This window comes from Bacillus rossius, chromosome 2, assembly GCF_032445375.1.
Source record: "Bacillus rossius redtenbacheri isolate Brsri chromosome 2, Brsri_v3, whole genome shotgun sequence".
In the NCBI taxonomy this organism is placed as follows: Eukaryota; Metazoa; Arthropoda; class Insecta; order Phasmatodea; family Bacillidae; genus Bacillus; species Bacillus rossius.
Window position 1 is genome coordinate 10,475,752 of NC_086331.1, and position 20,704 is coordinate 10,496,455.

The 20,704-nt window shown below is 36.5% G+C and overlaps 1 protein-coding gene across 4 annotated transcripts in view; it reads right to left on the minus strand.

Moving 5' to 3' along the window:
* The window catches only part of LOC134529088 (tumor protein D54), a 73,836-nt gene that overhangs the window by 39,930 nt on the left and 13,202 nt on the right, over positions 1-20,704 (minus strand). For all 4 annotated transcript variants that reach the window (XM_063362808.1, XM_063362807.1, XM_063362806.1 and 1 more), the window contains 2 exons: positions 7,051-7,163; positions 4,214-4,362 (listed from right to left, as the gene is read on the minus strand). In XM_063362808.1, the coding sequence (XP_063218878.1) occupies positions 4,214-4,362; positions 7,051-7,163 (262 nt within the window). The remainder of the gene's footprint in view (positions 1-4,213; positions 4,363-7,050; positions 7,164-20,704) is intronic.

The window sequence follows — 20,704 nt, forward strand, 5'->3', positions numbered from 1 at the left end:
CCCATTTCAATATTAATTTAATCTTGCAACAACAACAGGATGGCCAATGAGATGAAACTAGAACTTAGTTAGGACTCCTAAGACAGGTAGTCTTTTCATCATGAACCAACTAAAGTTTAAGAAACTGGCTTTATGGATCCTCAAATTTCTCTACATCATTTAAACACTCGTGACTTGTTTGTATCCAGGCATGGGATGACACAATGCAAATCCTCCAAAAGTCACACAGTTCTACGGTGATTCCAGGGGTTAAAGTTAATGTGAGGTGTGTTACTCCAACATCCAACCACTATGACAGGTACGGGTAACCAGTAGCTTTCCATAACATAGGCAGGGAAACATCCAACAGAGCACTCTTTTGCCAAATCTGGGGTAGTGCAGAGAAACAGGGTTGTCTTGCAAGACAAAGGATGGTAAATCTTGATGATTTGTGACCCTGTTCTACACTAGATTGTGGCAATGCAAATGCCTAAAACCTCTCAAATATTTTTGAATATATTTTAGTAGTGATGGGTCGAGTCACCCAATTTCAGCATCGAGTCGAGTTCGAGTTGAACAAAGAAATTTATCTTCCAGTCCAGCTTGAGTCGAACTCATAGAAATTTGTATTTGAGTCGAACTCGAGCTGAACTCATGGAAATTTGTCGAGATGAGTCAAACTTCTTGCAGCACTTGCATCTAGCTGTCTGATAATCAATTTTTTCAAAATTTCCCAAATCTCTGCTCTTGATTTCTGTTCATCACTTTATGATGTCCCAGGCCATACAAACAATATCCATTCCACTAATACTAAACCGTTTATGATTAATACGACGCCGGCGACACAAACATTACTTTCAAGTGTAAACATAAACTTCAAAAGCCTCAATTTTCCGTTCGACCATGGAAAACTGGTTGGAAATTTCAATTATTGTTGATATCGATTTGTCAAAGTGGCAACATTCCCTGGCTGTATGATGACTTACGTAAGCCATTGGCCCGGAGTTAAAATGGCGACTATCTAATGTTTAGTAGTAAATATTATTTACTTCCAAAGCTGCCCAAATATTGACGAAGTTCGTTGTCTTGTTCATGACTGAATCTAGAGAACATTTTTTAATTCCGTTATAGTTAAATGAAGGTATTTTGTTGCAATTATAAATATTAAGTGCATATTGAAGGATGGGATGCACTGTTTGCGGTTATACACGATCGAAAATAAATAATCTTCCGACTTCGTTTTCAAGGTTTTCAGTGTTGGATCAGAGGTTTTCCACTAGGTAGGCCTAAATAATACGTTTTATTTTATTTTAAAGTGCATGGTTTCGGATAAGTACCTTGAAGATTGGAAATTGTGCAACATTATGGTCGAGCCAAAAAGTAAACTTTGACGAGACTTGAGGACACGATCTTAATCAACTCAGTTTTCGAAGTTTAGTTTCGCCGGCTCGACTCGACTTGCTCGATTTTTCGAGTCTTGACCCATCACTATATTTTAGTAGAATTAACAACACATTTATTTACGGTTTTTAAGGTTTGATATACGATAGCTGAATTTTGTAAGTACAGTACAACCTGTTACATTCGAACCCTCCCATATGCAGACATATCTCCGAACAAGCAGTTTGTGCCACAAGTTGATAAACATTTAGCCAAAAATAATTTGCCAGGAAAAGCAGTGCTCTAACTAGACAATGCACCCTCACACCCATGCGAAGATGAACTGAAAAATGGTGACATAAAATGTGTGTTTTTACCCCAAGTGTCGCCGTTCATGGAATGGATGGTGAAAGTGTTATGGAATCCTTAAAAAAAGGTGGACGTGTAATATGTTGTGATGTGGGTATCCCATTCATGGGATGAAATAAAACTGATTACACTGGTTAGGTCTTGGGAGAAGCTGTTAGATCACGAAGCAACTGAAAAATGGACTGAGGAGAAACCAGAAGCAATCAATGAAACTGTTTGCAATCAAGAAGAGAGTCAGATCGCAAGGCTTGTAAAACACCTGCCTGGATGTGAAGAAAACAATGACGATGAAGTCAAGAAGTGGTTAAGTGAAGATGAAGTCAACAAAATTACAGACAGTGACATTTTAGAAATGGTCCGCAATAGCGATGAGAAAATATCTGAACCCGAAGAAGATGACAACAAGCCTATTGTAAGGAGTCACTCTGAGGCATTCAAGACCATCATCAAATCTCTGATCAATCATGTTAATCAAGATGAAACAAGGGAAACTGAAGTGATGCTTTTAAGGTTGAGAGACATGGCTTAGAAAAAAATGTGCAGTGTGAAGCACCTGAAAATCACAAACCTTTTTCAAAAATTGATGTAGGCGTACTGTAAGTAAATCTTTTTAACCAATTTTACTTTTTGTATTTTTAAGAGTACACCAATCCCTCACTTAGCACGACTAATGTGTTCCTAAAAATGTTAGTGTTATCCAAAATTGTGTATTCTGAAGCACTAGTCTCCATAAATAGCAAGGCTAATTTACTTAATGTGTTCCAAAATGTTTAGGGAAATATTCTTCACATAATATAAATGCGTAGAATAACACTCAATGGTAAATGTGTCACACCATTTATCTTTATAAGCCTACCATTGAATAATTTGTAAGACAAATACGAGACAGTGTAACGGGAGATAGTTATCATCAATTGGCTGGTTGACTTTCCCACCCGGGCATGACCAACTCATGTCGCGTACCTCCGCAAACTTTCCAAACCATCCTTTACTGGCAATGAAAATAATATTACTGTCCGGATATTTACATTTTCCTTTTTCAAAAATTAAAGTGATTATTCGTGTATCACTGCTTGGTTCACATCAATCCTGTCATGCCCGTGATTTATTATCATTGTACCATTCATTTAACAACCTTTTCCATGTGAATTATCTGTTCATCTGTGTTCCGGTATATAATATCAAATATATTTCCACTAGTACAACCAACAGCATCAGACTTATATAAATGTTTGATAGAGTCCTTACTTTGTACAATAAACAAAATGAGGAATTATGTTTAACCTGGGAATGAAATCTCTGTTTACTACTATGCTCCTTGGTGCTATTTGTATAGGAAAATACTCATTGAAGATGCTTTTGGAATGAAGGGCTCAGTGACATCACTTCCTATCCCTGGCCAGTCAGTCTAATCCAGACGGTGGCTAGAAGCAGCAGGGGGGAAGGGGAGTTCTCTTCAATTTATTGCTTAAGATTGTCAGTATCCATGAATTTCTTTATTCATCTTTTAACCTTTTTCGCCGGCCTCCCCCAAGTTTCCTAGCCAAATAGAGTGGGAGCCTATCTCCCCTCCCGTACTTATGCCAGTGATGGTGGCATGCAGCCTTGTTTGGACTTTTTACATTTCATTAATCAGCCTGATCACACATCGGCGTTTCAAACTCAGCATGCCATAGAGTTAAATTTCCCAGCTAGCCAACTTCTATCTTAGTGGTACTTATCAGTGCCCTCTAGCTACAAAAAAAAAATAAGGCGCATAGATGGACGTGTTAGTCCATGAGAGTGTGTCCTCTGTTCATATTGTTAGTTGGCTAGGTGGCTATAGTGTCGATAGGTAGTAGCATGTCCACAGGCCATAACGCAGTTGAAGAGACAGAAGAGGCAGGTTTCCTCAGGATCTTCCTGCACCAGCCCCAACAACCCCAACAATATCTACAGTAGCAACTCCAATCCCCACTTAGGCCGAATGGGCCATGACTCCACTCCACCTACTTGGGACTGCTCCACAGTGAGGTGTCGCCGGGAATCTTTTACATTAACCACCGTTCCTTGAAGGAGACGTTGCCACACTACCCACCACCGCGTGAGGCATGGTGGCTTCAATTTATTATTAGTTTAATTGGGTTATACATTGCATTAATAGTGAAAAGATTACAGCGAGAAACATAGAACACTACATGGAAATAAGAGCTATTAGGAAAATAACTTAAGGAAAATACAGTGATGGTTATTTCAGGAAAACATTGGAAACCAAAATCAATGTCATCCGACAGAGGTTCAGAGGTATAAGGAATACCAGTATCAAGACTTAACACTGCAAAATTTAACATTATACGGAGTATCAAATTAGATTCAAACATAGTACGACTAAAAGGATTATCCTATATGAAGAAGCTAAACAATGCAAGTTCTTTGCTATACAAACTTAATTTAGGTCTCATGAATGACTAATTGTACATTTGAGAGGTTACACAAAACAACTTACACATTGGATTCCTTAACGTTCCGGATTCCCTGGGACATGTCATCTTGTATCTCTTTCCAAACAGTGATACCCAATTTGCGCTTCAATTCCTGGGAATGCTTTACTCGCGAAGCCAAAACATGTCTCAGGGTCTGGATTTCTTCCTCCACCTAAAAATCATATTACTTTATCTTGAAATTGTCAATGAGGATTAATTTTTTGAACTCAATTTAAATATATATATATATTAACGAAAAAGGCGTAAATTAACCACTAAGACAGAAATATCAAATATACACAATATTTATTAGTCTTTACAAATGTCATAAAACATCAATGAAATGTAATTTTGTACATTCAAAAATTTAATGGGAATTTATTTGATTTTTTAATCTTCACTAAATTCTGGTACTGACAGTTATTTTACTCTAAACAACTAAAATTATAACACTTACAAAATAATTGTCTTAGTCCACAATGTTTGTTTACTTATAGCTTCGGAACATCAAAAGACATTTAAAACAAAATTTTATTTTATCTGTCAAACTCGGACATCCCTGCACAGCTAGGTATGGTATGATGCACATCATTATCACAAGTCATCTGGAAGGTAAGACGTAGAGAGCTTTTGGCTACTGTACTATACTGGTCTCGTTACCATCGTCTTGAACTATATATATATTTTTTTAATTCTCAGTATTTCAATTACTTAATTTATTAGTCTTAATTTTAAAAACTGCCATAAAATACTGTAATAGAAATATGTAGCTTAAGCATATTTAAAAGCTTTGTCATGAAATTTAAATTTAGCTGATATATCAATAAACTCTGTTCATAAGATAAAAAACTGTATTACAAAATTTATAAGTTCTGTATAAAGAGATGGTGTATTATCTGCTAAAACATTACTAATCACACAAATGATTGCACTGGACAACGAGCCAATATCTATCGTGAAAAGAGTTGGATTCAAGAGACTTGTGGAACAAGCGATACCTTGCTATCTAATGCCGAGTCGCACCTATGTTACTCAAAAAATTGCACCTGATATTTATGACAGGATTGAGAGCTGAAATAGAAAGTAGTTTCAGCATCTTAGGACAGGATCAAAATTATTTGAATGCAACCTTAGAACAGGATCAAAATTATTTGAATGCCACCTTCCTGGATCCGAGGTCTAAGATAAACTATTTGGATCCGAGGTCTAAGACAAAATATTTGGGGACAGCTGAAGCTGAAAGTGCATGGTAGAACATTTTTCTGAAGTACTTAAAAATGTCCTGTAATAATTCTTCTAGCAGTTCTATTTCATCACCTGCTAATAGGCGTGGAGTTGAGGCTAGATCAAATATAACTTGTGAAGCTAATAAAACCTTTTGGGATTGTTTCAAAGAAGTGGCAAATGAAAATAACAGGCAGTGTCAAGAGAAAAGCAAGATTGCAAATGCTATTATTTGAAAACATTTTGTATCGATCATAGTTCTGAACCTTACCTTTGATAGTCAGTCCATGTGAAACAATAACCAAATTTGATAAAGTTTGCAAGAATATACCTTTCAGCTCCATGCAGCAGCATTATTGAGAAGGGTTGTTTTCTGAAAAAACCTGCCCTGTCCATGAAAACAAGCACAATCGGATTTGGCCTTAAATGCAGAAAAAATTGTGTTCATTCATCATAATTTACCTTAGTTAACTTTGAATATTAAATAACTCTTTTCAGTGTTTTGTGTATGTTTACAATAACGAAACCAGCTACTCTTATTGGATTTTCATTTGCTTAGCATGTATTTTATTATAGATTAAATTCTATACCTATTTCACATGGAGAGTAGCACTGACTACACGAACTTATTCCAATTTTGATACATTTTTTCAGACTATCCGGTATCCGGCCCAATACTGAATAATCTGTATTCAGCTGGATAGTTTAACTAGCCCAGATACCAGATCATAACCGGAAATTTGTTTCATTTCTAGTTTATTCTCTAAATGTAATAGAAACTTTTATTTAAATGTATTTTAAATGTACTAAGACATAAAGATATATAATTATACTGAAAATTGATTTTGACAGGAGCAGTGTCTTAATAAAATGGTAGTTAACAAGCACACTTTAAATGGTTGGAAAACAAATTATTTTGACTATCGTATTCTCTTATGGAGAAAATGTTTTTAATTTCCACTCTGAATCAATTAGGGCCATACTTCAAGGGGCAGTTGTATGTATATTAAAAATTTACCTGAAGCTTATAGATCTTTATTCACATTAATGTTATAGGCTTGTCGAACTGGATGAACCATTTTGAAACTTCTGGTACATTGCACACAATATTTTTCACAGTTTATGAGAAAATAAGACGTCTTTTGATAAATAAACAGTATTATTTTCCCACTTAGGTTTGTAAATGCTATTTATTATGTTAGAGAATAAAAATCAGGAAGTTTTGTGTCAGAAAAATGGTTTTTATGCAATGCATATTTTGCAAAACATTGCAGTAATTGTTGTTTAACGAGTTGCCAACATTCATAAACAAATTTTGACTTGTGAAATTCAATAAAAATTGGAAATTTCACCAAAATAGGGATGTGCAAAATTGGTATTGCTGTTTCGCAACAAGCTAGATTGCATATCCTTGTACATTTGAATATCCGTAGCTCTGTATCATGGATTATTTGAAGGACAAGAATTTTACAACATGATTCAGAAAATCGCAAGACGGACAGAAAGTAAAATGTGGCAGCAGACATCAATAAATGACTCAAAATGATCGTCTACAAAACTGTGGTGAATATCCTGGTGCCACATAATGTGAATTTTGCAGGTCCGTAATAATAAAACAAATAAATAGGAGTAGTACTTTAGCAAGCTCTAGCTGCCACTCTTGACGCTGCTTCTCTTGTTCTTCTGGACTAAGTCCTGCCAGCTCATTGATCCCCGAATCTGGAGACATGGCAATCGGGGCTTCTTCAGCTGCAACAATCAAAACATTGAAGCATTAAGATGAAGAGAACCTTCAGTTGAAGAAAGTATGAATTATTTGTTAAAAAATTATGAAGAAAAAAAAATTATGAGTATGATTTACATAAAGAGACTGCTAAATGCCTGAACAATTACAAAAATTTTAATAAAATCTAAATAACACAAATAAACCACTTTTTCTTTAACTTCAACACTTATAACCTGTACCTGACAGATCAAAAACCTAATATAATAGCAGAAAAATATTTCACCTGGTGTACTTATTTATTGAGTACTTTTGTTTTAATTTCACTGATCCTTTTTTTCCTGCAGAAAATTAGCATTATTTTTGTTGTTGCAACCCCACAATTTAAGAAGTACATAAGAATTGTGTTTTTAACTAGGCTAGCCCAAAAGTTTATCACTGCTATGAAAGTTCACATTTTTTAAATTATTTGTTCCTTAAAATTTTAACCTAAATTAACCAGGTTAATTTGTGCTAGAGTTTGCTGAAATTTTAAAAGTATGCTTTAAAAATAAGCTAATGCCTACTAAAATATAACTTTAAATTTCTGTCACTATTAAATACAATAACTATAATATTAGTCCTTCTTGAAATGCTTGTACATAATACAAGGTCATAAAGATTGATTGCCAGGATTCTAAAATGTTACTATTAGAATTAATTAACATGTGTGTGCGGAATTTAAAAAAAGTGCAGAAAAAGTTTTAAGTTTTATACTTACCTCCGTGCACTTTGATATGGGCCCCAGTGATGTCTAGACGATTTTTAAACTCCTGCAATTTATTCTGAATCGTGTCCACATTTACATTTGCAACTGCTGCAGTGACAGTTTATTTAAGGTGCTAGATGTTTGTTATCATCTCAGCATACACAATGTTTATAATGTATCCCCACTGAAAAGAATAAAGTTTGAGGCATTTGTCACGGCCTCTGTATATAGTGATAATTTTTTAGTTTGTAATTTTTTTAGGATGGAACAAGTTTTCTTTTTGCTTATATATTTATAGTTTTAATACTTTTAATTTGTTTAAAATGTATTTTTGTTCAACTTTTATTATGATTTGTAAATTTTCTTTAATTTACATACCTTTGGTTAATTCTATTAAAATAACTAATATTTTGCAATTTAAGATTGTCATAAAAAAAAAGATTAGTTTATTTTCATATTGATTATTTCTTGTAAAAATGCTTTAATACCTGTATTGCGCTATGTATGCTTGTTTCACGGAACTGCCATGCGGAGTGTGCATACGTCCCGAGGAATGTTCAAGCACAGAGCATGTGTGCCACACTTCCAACAACTACGTGGCACGGGCCAAACTACTGAAGCTGCCAGCTGGGTGATTGTACATCAGCACAAGAACTTGCGAGTCTTACCTGACCAGTAATTTGAGACTTTCCACAACCAAGCCATTTGTGTGCACCAGTATTCCCATGCATTTACACACCTGGTTCAGACTTAACGTGCTTAATTATGCTCACTAGTAACTTACTTCTGAACTGAGTCTCAAACTTTATGTTACGATTGACTGTAGTTACACTGGTGAACTTTACAAAGAATGAGCTCAGCTGTGGCACCACTTCCATGGTGCATTTAACAGTTTATTTAAGGACTTAAAATGTTTATAATGCTCTGAGAAATTTATAACATTTACTGGCTTATAAGACCTCATTATTGTGGCATGTTTTATATTTTGCGTGGGATTAATTGAAATGTATCAATTTTCTCGTCAAGTATTTTCACTGAAATAACGATAGTAGTTGTGATTGCCTCTTCATGCACTTTTAGCAGGTTTCACCCTTGTGACTTTATACTCTACGAACAATGCTATTGTTAAATAAACAAAATAATTTAACAGTGGTCAACAAACTGCTTATAACAGAACTTCGGAGAATTCTGCCTGATAAAATTCTTTTTTTTTTTTTTTTTTTTTTTTTTGTGATTCCCTTGTGGCAGCAAATTACATCTTCAAGTTAAATAAGTAAATAATTTTTTACTTATGCTCCAGGTATATTTTCTAGTCTTTTGGTAATACTAATGTTTATGTAAACAAAATATAGACTGGTACAAACCCTTAAGACACATTTTGATGCAGCAAATTTTATTTGTATTTTATTGGTAAGTTTAATTTCATTCATGCAACTAATTATTAACACTGTCTTAACGAGACATTGTGCTGTGTTAATTTAGATAAGATTTATAGTGGAAATGTAAAATTGTATTTCCTACTGAATTCATTGTAAATTTGGAAGTTGTGTTGTAACCATCATGCCTTTTGGGAACTGGTTACATTTTGGCATGTCAAGTGTAATTTGTGCACTTGCTATAGTCTTAATAAGAGCGAGTTAAGTCTTTTGTAGCATACAAAAACTATTAAAACCCCAACAAAATGCCTTTCATTTCTGTTAGAAGCCTGGACCCCTAAGGGCTATAAGCCTTTTGCACCATGGAATTAATTTGGAAACTGGTTATGTTTAATAATTTTCTTAAGATTATGTAAATTGGTGCATACTCTGATATTTTGGGAAAATCCAATTAAATGCAAGATTTTCCACCTGCACTTTCGAGGTTTCTGAAATAAAGTTTGTGAATTATTTTACTCTGCTAAAATTCACAACACATATAAATTTTGGTAGAAAGAAACTGGTAAGTGTTGAGAAGAAAATTTTTCTGGCCGACCAAAAATATCAGAGGAAGATATAAAATGCATAAGGCAATCCTATCGAAAGAAATCAGTAAGTTTAGCATTAGAGATTCCCAAAATCCAAAATTTCTGTACCAACACTGAAGCTCCACACAAAATTCAGTTGTTGCATGAAACCAAATAGTACGAGATATCAAATATTTATGCTCAACAGCATCAATGATGATGATGCAACTTTCCTACAGCGCGTTTGTTTTAGGCCTGGTTTATATACTACAAGAGCTGCAAAATGTACAGCAACCACATTATTTAGTACCAGTTCTAAACTACGTAAAGTGCAATAATGCAACGCAAGTATTGTTCACCTTTCAATTTTCTTGCGTTTTGGCTTGCGTTTGCGACTGTCATATTAGAAGAGAACTGTCCTGAAAACTTTAAAGCCCACAATGTTCTTTTTATTACATACATCATTTTTATAATTGTTAAACTTTCACTCAGTGAAAGAAACTAGAACTTTCAAGGGTTGTTAATTTCTTGCAACTTGCATTCTTTGTAAACGTCCGTGATTTTCTTATGTTAGTTGCTTGATGTATTGTTGCATTTCTTACTTAGTTTATAAACCAGGCCTTAGTGATGAAGAAACGGTTAATAGATATAACTGTGACATTTAGGACTCACACCCACAGAGGCAGATAAATGAGTACATTCGCAGGTCACGTAAGGTAGACATTTGATACGGACTGCTGTACAGTTGCATTGTCTGTCCTTTCTTCTTCATGGAAAGACACTTAATGGATATGTACACTTGACATGATTGAACAGTTCATGTTTCCACAACTTGAAGAGTGGAAACAACAAACAGGAAGTAGAGTTACTTTTATACTCATAGTTTGTGATGTCTTCAATGAGAGGTTTTCAAATACCTGTGTTGGAATGGGGTGGACCAATATCCGGGCCAACCTACCACCACTAGACTTTTATTCTGCAAGGATACGTTTAACACATTGTGTATGCTAAGAAGATAGCGAACATTTAGCACTTTAAAAGAGAAGTACGCTTCAGCAATTGAAACTGTAACTGTGAACCAGTTCAGAAGATGTGACAGGAGATTGAATAATGTTTATACATCACCAGAGCTACAGATGGCACCCAACACTGAAGTATACTAAGGTAAGTATAAAACCTTTAACTTTTCTGAACATATTAAGTTGCCACCCTTGTATATCCATTTAATAATTCTTTTATAACAACAGTTTAGCATCCTGGCAATCATTCTCGATGGACCTATATGTGGCTTATTCACCCACTTAGTCAAATATTTTCAAGCAGTGTTGTCATTTTCCTTTCTTGTTATTTTAATGGATACATACATATACCTATTAACTGTCAATACTTTAAGAGGTCACTGGAAGAAAAAAACTATTTTATTCCAACTATTGAATGTAAAAAGTCAATGTAAGATAATCATTTCAACAAATATAATATCTAAAACTACTCCTTGCATGCACAGTCTTCAAATGAAAAAGAATGGATCTCATGCAAATACTAAAGAATACAGGTACCTTCCACCAATAAATAACATGAAAATAAAACAAAACACTAAAACCTATAGAGAACATGAAATAACATATGCAATTAAATTTTTTTTTAAATAGCCAATAAAATACATGCATAAACAGAATCAATGATATATTAAGATTAACTGCCGATGGTGACCATGTTATGGCAGTTTGTGTCCTGTGGTTACTACAACTTCTCAGCCAACTACATGACAAACCTGCTAGCTGATAGTAAAATTCCAGTAAAGGTGTAGCCAATCACAGCCCACTAGCAGTCAGCACTGTTCATTGACTCCTACCCTTGATGGAAATAATACTCTCACTCACCATATGCACTAACCTAGCCCAAGACGTGAGTTTAGCGCAAGTAAAGTCGTGGCTTATCACAATGCAACAAGGCTCAAGCCCGTTAGTATGTCAAATTCTTTTAAGTGTTTGGGCAAAACTTCAGAATTCATTGCCTAGTGAAAGCACTTATCCCAGTGTGAGTGCACCCAAGGGGCGGGCGAACTTCGTCAAAAATACGTGACATTGTGCCAGGCCGCGGGTATGTGAACCCAGGTAGGAACGAGCAAGTAGAGAGAAAGTCCACGACATCGTCACTAGAGAGGACTACCGCCAGAGCAGCGGGTCGGGATTCCTGGCCTCAGTTTTCCGGTAGTGTCATAGGTGCCAACTCGTGGTAGAGCAGTGAGGGGCACTTGCGTCCCTGCGAGCACTGTCACCGAGGACACATGGGGCATTGCTGCCAACAGTCCGGACGAAGAAGGTGCCGGGCATGTAAGCAGAGCTCAGCCACGAGTAGGCTCAGGGAACAGATCCAGTGGGAACGGTTCAGCACCAAGGAACCAGTCTGACATCGCTACTCGCCAGCGCTACTCGCCCAGTGAGTGGTGTCCACTACCTGGCGAGAGAGTTGGTGTTCGCAGACAGTCGGGATGAGAAACTTCAGGTCAGGTTCAGCCAGAGGCAGAACATCCCAGAAAACTTCAAAGCAAGTAAGAAACTTGTCAGCGTCCACCATGTCACAGGGGTATGGTACAGACCTAATCAGCCGTAACAAACTCGAAGGGTTAGCCTAGAATTGAGCTAGTGAACACTTAGATGCCAGTTCAGCAAGAATTAATCAGTAAAAAAACACTTCTTGGTTCCAAGGCTGTTAACAATGCTTTTAAAACACTGTGCCGTCAGTAACGTTAACCGTTTCCTGACTATGGCAAACTGATGGGAAGGTGCACAGCACGTGGATGTTTTAACAAAGCTGATACATAGTAAAGTTTGAGTTAGTTGTTTGGATGATGCAACTTGTTTATAATGTCATAAAATGAAGATAGTGTGATGTAACTGAATTTCTTTCTTGTAATAAATATTGTACTTAACCTTATTCTCAATGTGTTTGTCCAGGAAGGGCGTCAACTGTTGAACGAACCGGGAGGAGGCTAGAAATACGTGTTCATGTGAAGGCTGTTGTTTACATGTATTTTCACGTGGAATGAAAAGTATAGAATATTCTGAAATTGCCTTTTTGCTCATGGTCCCTGCTAGAGTCCTTAAGCCATTGGGTCAGAACCCCCAACCACACTGTGGCACTAAGAAAATATAAGGGTGCCCAAACAGTTACTTTTTGATGGCTCATAACCATAAAATGATAGTAAACAGTTACATAAATAATGAAATGATTAGCAAATACGCTGAAGAATAGTTTTATGGCTGGATAAGTAACGTTATAGCATATTGGGAACAAAATAGGACAGAAATATAATCCAAGTGTAATGAATTAGGCCTTAAAATTTTGTTGATATCAGGTTTATTGCAGACAGTGAACTGTGATGAGATGAGAATGGAGCAGTGATAGAATACATGGGTGCAGAAGATGATAATACCCAGAGAAAACCTACAGCTGACTGCACTATCCGAAACGTTTCCCACTTAAGCTAAATACAGGGTTTGAACATGTCAGGAATCAAACCCAGATAGCCTTGGTGAAAGACAGTGGTCTGACCAATCACCTCCATTATTCAGCCCCTCCCTTTACCAAAAGTCAAATATTAACATGGAAAACCAAGAATCCTTATGATTTTCTTACACCACTCATTGAAAAAATAATTTTACACATATCATCCAATACACAATAAAACAAAACTTGCCTTTTGTATACATGTCCAGCAAAGGATTCAAACATATGTTACTAATACCTGAACTAATTTTTATAGAATATTTTAAATTTCAAATTTTCATGAAACCATGCTAAAAATTGCAATACTGCTTACTTAGTACCGCCCTAGGCAGTCTTCAAAGCTCGGGTCCCGACCTAACCAGTAATGCGGGCCACTGTAGGAATGCGCCTCCATTGTGATGTGCGGGAAAGGAGAACAAACTAACTTTTATGGAAGTGTAATATATAGGCACAAACTGTACGGCGACACCTTGTTTTTTTTATAGGAAAAGGCCCACAGAAGATGGTTTTTAAATCCAGGGTCAGATGACGTGACTTCCTGACCCCTGGGCGGCCCGTGTATGTCTAACGGTCAGTCTGATCCGGATGAGGAGCAGGCGAGACCTTCAATTTCTTGCTCAACTGATTGTTAGTATCCATGAATTTCTTTATTTATCTTCTAAACCTTTTTGCCCGCCTCCCCGAGTCTCATATCCAGTTGAAGCGGAGGCCTGTTTCTCCTCCAGTGCGTACGCCCTTGGCGAAGAGACACACTGCGTGTGACCATTGTTTGGCAGCGGCCGTGTTCCGTTTTTGTTTTTTTGGTTAATCATCCTGACCACACATTGTGACTGTGCATCCTACTGATGTTTTGAACCATCGTGCCAATGTGAAAGATTTTCCAGTTATCAGATGTGAACTATTTTAATGATACTTACTAGTGCCCTCTAGCTACAAAAAAACAAAATAGCACATGGATGGACTGTGTTTCTATTGTTGGTTGGCTATTTGACTATAGTGCTGAGAGGGTAGCGGCATGTTACGGGCCATTATGCAATGTTCCAGCACGATCACCAACAATACCAACAGCGACTCCGATCACCACTTAAGCCAAAAGGGCCATGACTCCGCTCCACCTACGTGGGACTGCTTAACACCGAGCTAGCACCGGAAATTTTTGAACTCAACCACCTTTTTCTTAATTGGAGAGGTCCGCCACAATTCCACCACCATGAACGGCGTGGTGGCTTCATGCTGAATCTTTATAATAAGGTTTACTATAATTTCAATATGTATATGCAAGATTTTTTAACATTTCCTCATATAGGTCTCGCAAATTTACCAAGCCAGAGCTAGCCAGAGCATCAATGCAAACATTATATACACAATGGATAAGTCTTCTCATGTCGAATTATTCATGTAATTGTAGCTTTGTTTAAAAACTAGGATATAAAAAGGAGTGGTCTGCTCTCTCAGTCAAATAATCTGTTACTTATCCACCATTATTGAGAACTTTTCAACTACTGCAAAGTTTCCTTTCTCATGATTTAAATTGTGGGTATTAGAAGCTAACTGCTCTGATTCCTTCACAGGCTCTGAGTACACTCAAAATGCCTAAAAAGAAACTGATTTAGGGACAAATGTCTCCCCAGTGAAAGCACTTAATATATACTCATCCAGAATCATTAAGAATTTTATTTTTTGGGATTTGAATAACAAAAATCTGAAAAATATAATAAGCGTAAGTGGCTAATTGTTTAAAGTTCTGTTTGGTAATGCTGTTTTCTTTCATTTATTTGTTTACATTTTTATTGAAACAATGGAAATGTTACCAACAAACACACCCTAGACTGTATGCCTCAGGAAACCAGATGCAAAAAAAAATCTACCAATTTGGTCATAATCAATCACTTTTTAATTTCTTGTGCATTCAAACTTTTACACTAACGCATAATTAGAAAAATCACCTTCAAGTACTGCAAAATGGGTGAATAGAAACAGTGGGCTGTATGGGAACAGTCTGCTCAAAAAATCTATAAATACCAAATATTTTATTTAAATTTTTATATTTGTAAGATATTTTCCAAAATCATTTATAATTGTTTTGCATGAAGAAATTTGTTTTATGGTAGCTATTTTTGGTTTTATTCTTAAGTAGATTTAATATAACAATATTTTCTTCTTTACTGCTTTGCTTTCTAGTGCAATAATTGTTTTATGCAATATTCATTATCAAATCAAGCATATATTAATCTGAACCTTCACAATACAATGGCTGCCACATTAAAATGATGCCCTGAAGAAATGTGTGGCAAAATATCACAAAAATTATAGTTATGTATGAAAATGGTTCTGAATTAATTCAACTGTAATCTTCAAAATGGAGTATTTTCAAAAAATGTAAAAGGAATTTTTTTCTTGTCATGAAATTTCTTGCCTCATCCCTGATTTTTCCAATACATAATGACAAAGTCCCCAACTTTTTCACGTTTTTTCCTGTTAGCCAACTCTGCAGTAACATCTGGAGAAAAAAAATTCTTATCAAACTAATGAAAAGTAATTGAAACACTGAAGTTTCACAGAAATATTTTTTTATGTTAGACAATTAATTGTACCTTATAAATAAAGATGTAACAAAGTCATCTACACAGATTGTGCCTACCAAGTGCAAACTGCAGATATTTTAAAAACGAAGTTAACAAAGTCTGCATTAGTTATGCATAAAACTTAAAGAGAATTGTTTGACAGGAAATTACAAGGAGACTAAGATGTGAGACTTACTACGAGGAACAAGGTTTTCCCAGTACCACAATAAACATGCACACTTTGCATTGGTATATAAATTAAAACTGACAAGATTTAAATTTTGTCTATATTATGTAAGAACAAATAACACCCCCTGATCCTCATCCTTATCATAAATGTCTTCGGAGCCAAGTGGATAGAGGTGTTGGTCAATCATGGAGTAAAGATTCGTGGGTTAGTATCCAACATTATCTATAAAATATTTTCACTTATTTAGAAATTTTAATTAACTCCACATAAGGCCTAGTGAAAAGTGACTTAAGCAATACATACTAGTAGCCAATACCAAAAAGTACCAATAATAGCTGCCAGCCGCAATAATGAACTCTGCAGGAGACACTAGCCTACACCAAAACAGAATCTGTGATTTATCAAAAATATTTCAGCTGGAGTCTGAACCCCTAGGTGACAAACTAGGCCAGAACCTACATAACTGCTCTACTACATCCATGATAAACTGATAAGGTGTCTTTAATATCCAGTGATGAAATCTGGGAGTGACTAATTGCATCTATTGTAATCCTGAATGGGCAATAAGAACATGAACACACGCGTGAAATTTGAATTCAAGCTATTTGCAAACATTTTACATGAGGTTATGCTTGGTGATAGTTGTAATGTTTCACCGTGCTAAATAAGCATTTTGTAAAGTACCGTAAAATGGGGTGAATAGGGTCTAAGGGGTGAAAAGGGACAAAAATTTTCTATAACATTTAATGTACAGCTGTAATTTTTTATTTAAAGATATCACAACACACTTTTTTTTTAATTTCTGTGAATCTTTAAGTCTTTCCAACTATATAGACAAAACTGTTAGGTAATTATTTATGTTTATGTTGGCAACATGAGAATCAGCTGTTGTTTATAGTAGCCATTTGTATAACTTGACAACTGTTTGTTAATTTGAGCAGGTGGTTTAGCAAATATTTTTGATGAATACATTATAGTTTTTATTGATGTTTCGTAAGTATATTTAAATATTTACATCTCAATTTTGTGACATATTAATAATTTTTACAGTAATTTTTAGGAAAACCTGCATTTTTTGTACTTACAGCGGGGTGAATGGGGTCAGTGTTAAATTATAACACTTCGAAGTTGGAATGGAATGTGTTTAGTTATATAAGGTTAAATAAGCTTGTAGGTAGTAGTAAAAAAAATTAAAAACAGTTAATTGCTTCATTGTACAATTTTTATTTCTTTTTGTACGGTTATTCTAGGTTAGAAAATTAACCTGCAGCAATGGGTCGGACGTACAAGAGAGAACCCACTTCAAGCAAACATGCATGATTGACCATGACCGAGTGACACGTGCAGTTTTGGCAGTAAAGGAAGGCATGTCAGTAAGGGCAGCTGCTAAGGCTCATGCTGGCTGGACATGACATCTCATTTAATTTTTTACCACCCAACTCAACCCATCTAACACAGCCACTAGATGTTGCTGTTTTCAGGTCGCTGAAGATACACTGGAGGTTGGTTTTGGAAAACTGGAAGCTCAAAACCAAGAACAACAGCAAGTCATTTGACAAACAGTATTTTCCTTGTCTTTTAAAACAGACATTGGAAAAAAAGAATGTAAATGACCAACTTAGCAAGGACATATCTTCAGGTTTTGAAAAAGTGGGCTTGTTCCCATTGAAAAGAAAACGGGTCCTTGAAGGACTTCCTGCATTTCCTGCTGATCAACCAAACGAAGGAAAGGAGAATGAAAAAACAGTGAACGACAACCTCTCACAGTTTTTAAAGGAGATGCGCTATGGTAATGAAGAACCTGAAGCAAACAGATGCAAGAAAAAGCATCTGAGAGTTCCACCAGGTCAGAGTGTTTCTCTTGCTGACTTGGAATCAGAGGATTGTGATGTGGAATTTAATGATGACAATAATGAAGAAAATGAGGAAGTTGTTCAAATCAAAGAAGGGTACTGGGTGAGGGTAAAATTTCAGTATGAAAGTAGTGTTGAAAAGGTTTTTATTGGGAAGGTTTTGCAAGTGTGTCCAGATGAAGAGGGAGCAGACAAGTTTGTTGGATCATTTCTAAGGCAATCTAACAAGATGGCTTCAATTTACACATTCCCCAATGTCGCAGATGAATATGAGTTCAGCAAAAAACAGATTTTGCAAGTGTTAAACCCACCTGAAATTAGGAGGGGTAGGCATACCTTCAAGTAAACCAGCAAACCAACCTAGTATTTCCACATATTATTTGTGGTAGGGCCTACCGGTAAATACAGTGTGTTTCTTAATTTAGGTAACATTATATTCTGGATGTAGACTATCTTCCGAGACTATGTATAACAGCATCATGGAGCTTATAAGTATGAACTTGTTTTTTGTGCAATTTTAAAAATTCATTTTTAAGATGCCTTTTTGAAATTATTATATAGACAAATTTCTAATAAAACTACTAATGGAAGTTATTTAACCTTTTTAAAAACATTTTACATGCATTTAAAAAGCCAAGCATATGTCCCTATTAACCATACTATGATTAAAAAGGGACACATATTGAAAAACCTCGGGTGTCCCTATTAACTCCACCTCTAGGGTGAATAGGGACAGGCAAAAAAAATTAATTTATGTAAAACGTTAACAGAAAATACAAAAATTTATTATGCTATAGAAAGCTAATAAAAATATAATCATACAACTGACGTCGTCCGGGCCTGCGGCCCCCTTTGAGCCTGATATGCCACCGCCCAAACACCACCATCCCTGTTCATGTTCAAACCTCCCGCTCGTGCGTGTGTGCGTGTGTTGCTAGCCCGGCAAGAGAGCACTTAGCTGCAGTGCGCCGCACCCCTAATATGTATTAATAATTATTGTAACCCTTTTCTTTTCGCCCCAAAATAGTGTCACGACGGCTATGTATGTGAGTGTCTTTTGTTTAATTAAATTATGATGTTTTGTAATAAAATACGTGCAAGCACGGACAAGGATGCTCCCTAGCGGGCGACGGAGGAACTAGCACGTAATTTGATTTAAACTGTTTTCTATCATATAAGTAATTATTACAGACGGTCTGGGTATGGATGTGATGTGCTAATTTTTGTAAAGAGTTTATGTTATTTTCAATAATAACCCGGGGCACGCAATAGCTAAGTTGTTAACGGTAATTGTGTTCGGCGCGAAGGGCGCCATGTTGCCTGCCGCAAGCCCTTGTCTCAGCCCAGTCTCCTTCTACAGCCGGCCGAGAGCGGACGTCTCTGCAGACACCCCGAGGACATCACCGTTGTTTCACCAATAAGTAGTTCTGTTAAGTAATTTATTCAAATCGTTTTCATTTTATCCTCGGGGCCTCTCTCGGTCGGAGAGACTGCTTCATTAATAATTATTTACTCTCCGGAGTTTTCGGTCATCTGTGTGATAAGTAACGGCTTGAGGCGCTCCTCACCTAATTTGATTCGTGCCTTGGGCGTTTTATAACAGTATCAAGGAAGGATTGTGCAAGGGCGTGTAACGTGAGTAATAAAAACCAACTTAATTGAGTCACGTGTCTTGATGTTCGGGGGGGCCACGTGGGTCCTTAACCTGGTCAGCGGCGTGTGGGACGCCCTGAGAGCCCACTGCGGTAATTAGAAGCGTGCCCGATGCTGAGAGCGGGCTTATTTAGGGACAGGCGTTGCGTTAAAAATCAGGAAGGCTAATATCTCGCCGCACTTGGGCCACGTAACGCCTTGAGTTAGAGTTTCCAGCCGGGTCCACGTGTCCACTCACGTGGTGGCGCCCACTATTTCCACCAGTAATTCAAACCTTAACACCGGTACACCCTCACAACATTCTTGAGTGATTTAGAAATTATTTAACAAAAACTAAAAAAATTGTCCCTATTCACCCCATTTTACCGTATTCAAATTTATAGTAATGTAATTCTGCTTCAAAATCACTTGTATGTTCATAACACTATGGAATCATTCAATTTTATAAGTTTTTTCTTTCAGAAATCTTTAGATATACATTACTTTAATGAGCATGGAGGTGTAACCAATTTTTGTAATTTTTGCTGAATGACGGGAGTTAAGAGGCGCAGCGCAAGTTCAGATGCTGGTTGACAGTTTCGCCAGATCCGCTCAGGCCAGAAGGCTTGCACACGTGGGTGCCACAATGGCTGCCCGATACTCTTTGCCTAACCACGCAGGGTTCCAGGCTCCACCGAGGCTGGATCTACGAAATGGTGCCATGGTGTCTCTGCTGTTCTACACGTCAAAGCCTGACGCCAGCGTGATGCAATCAGCTTCTGGCAGGTCAACGCCATGGCCACTACGTGCAGGAAAGGCTGAGCTAGTGATTTACGGTGGTCTTGAATCAAGAGCGTAAAAGATGTTGAGTGCATGGATACCTTTCGGGGAGTTTCTCTGTGCAGCAAGGAAAAAACCAAATACCTGCACAGGATGGGTGTTGGTCAACAATTTTCAATGTCATAATTTAACCAATAAGTATTTTTTTTAGTCAGTCTTAAATATTGGTGTGTTTGGAAGTGATGGAGCATTGCTTGGTCAGGCTGCTTAGGAGGTGGCTAAAGCACCTGCTAACATATGTGAATACAGGTTTGAAACAGCAAGAAACATAAAGACTGCATGTTAATA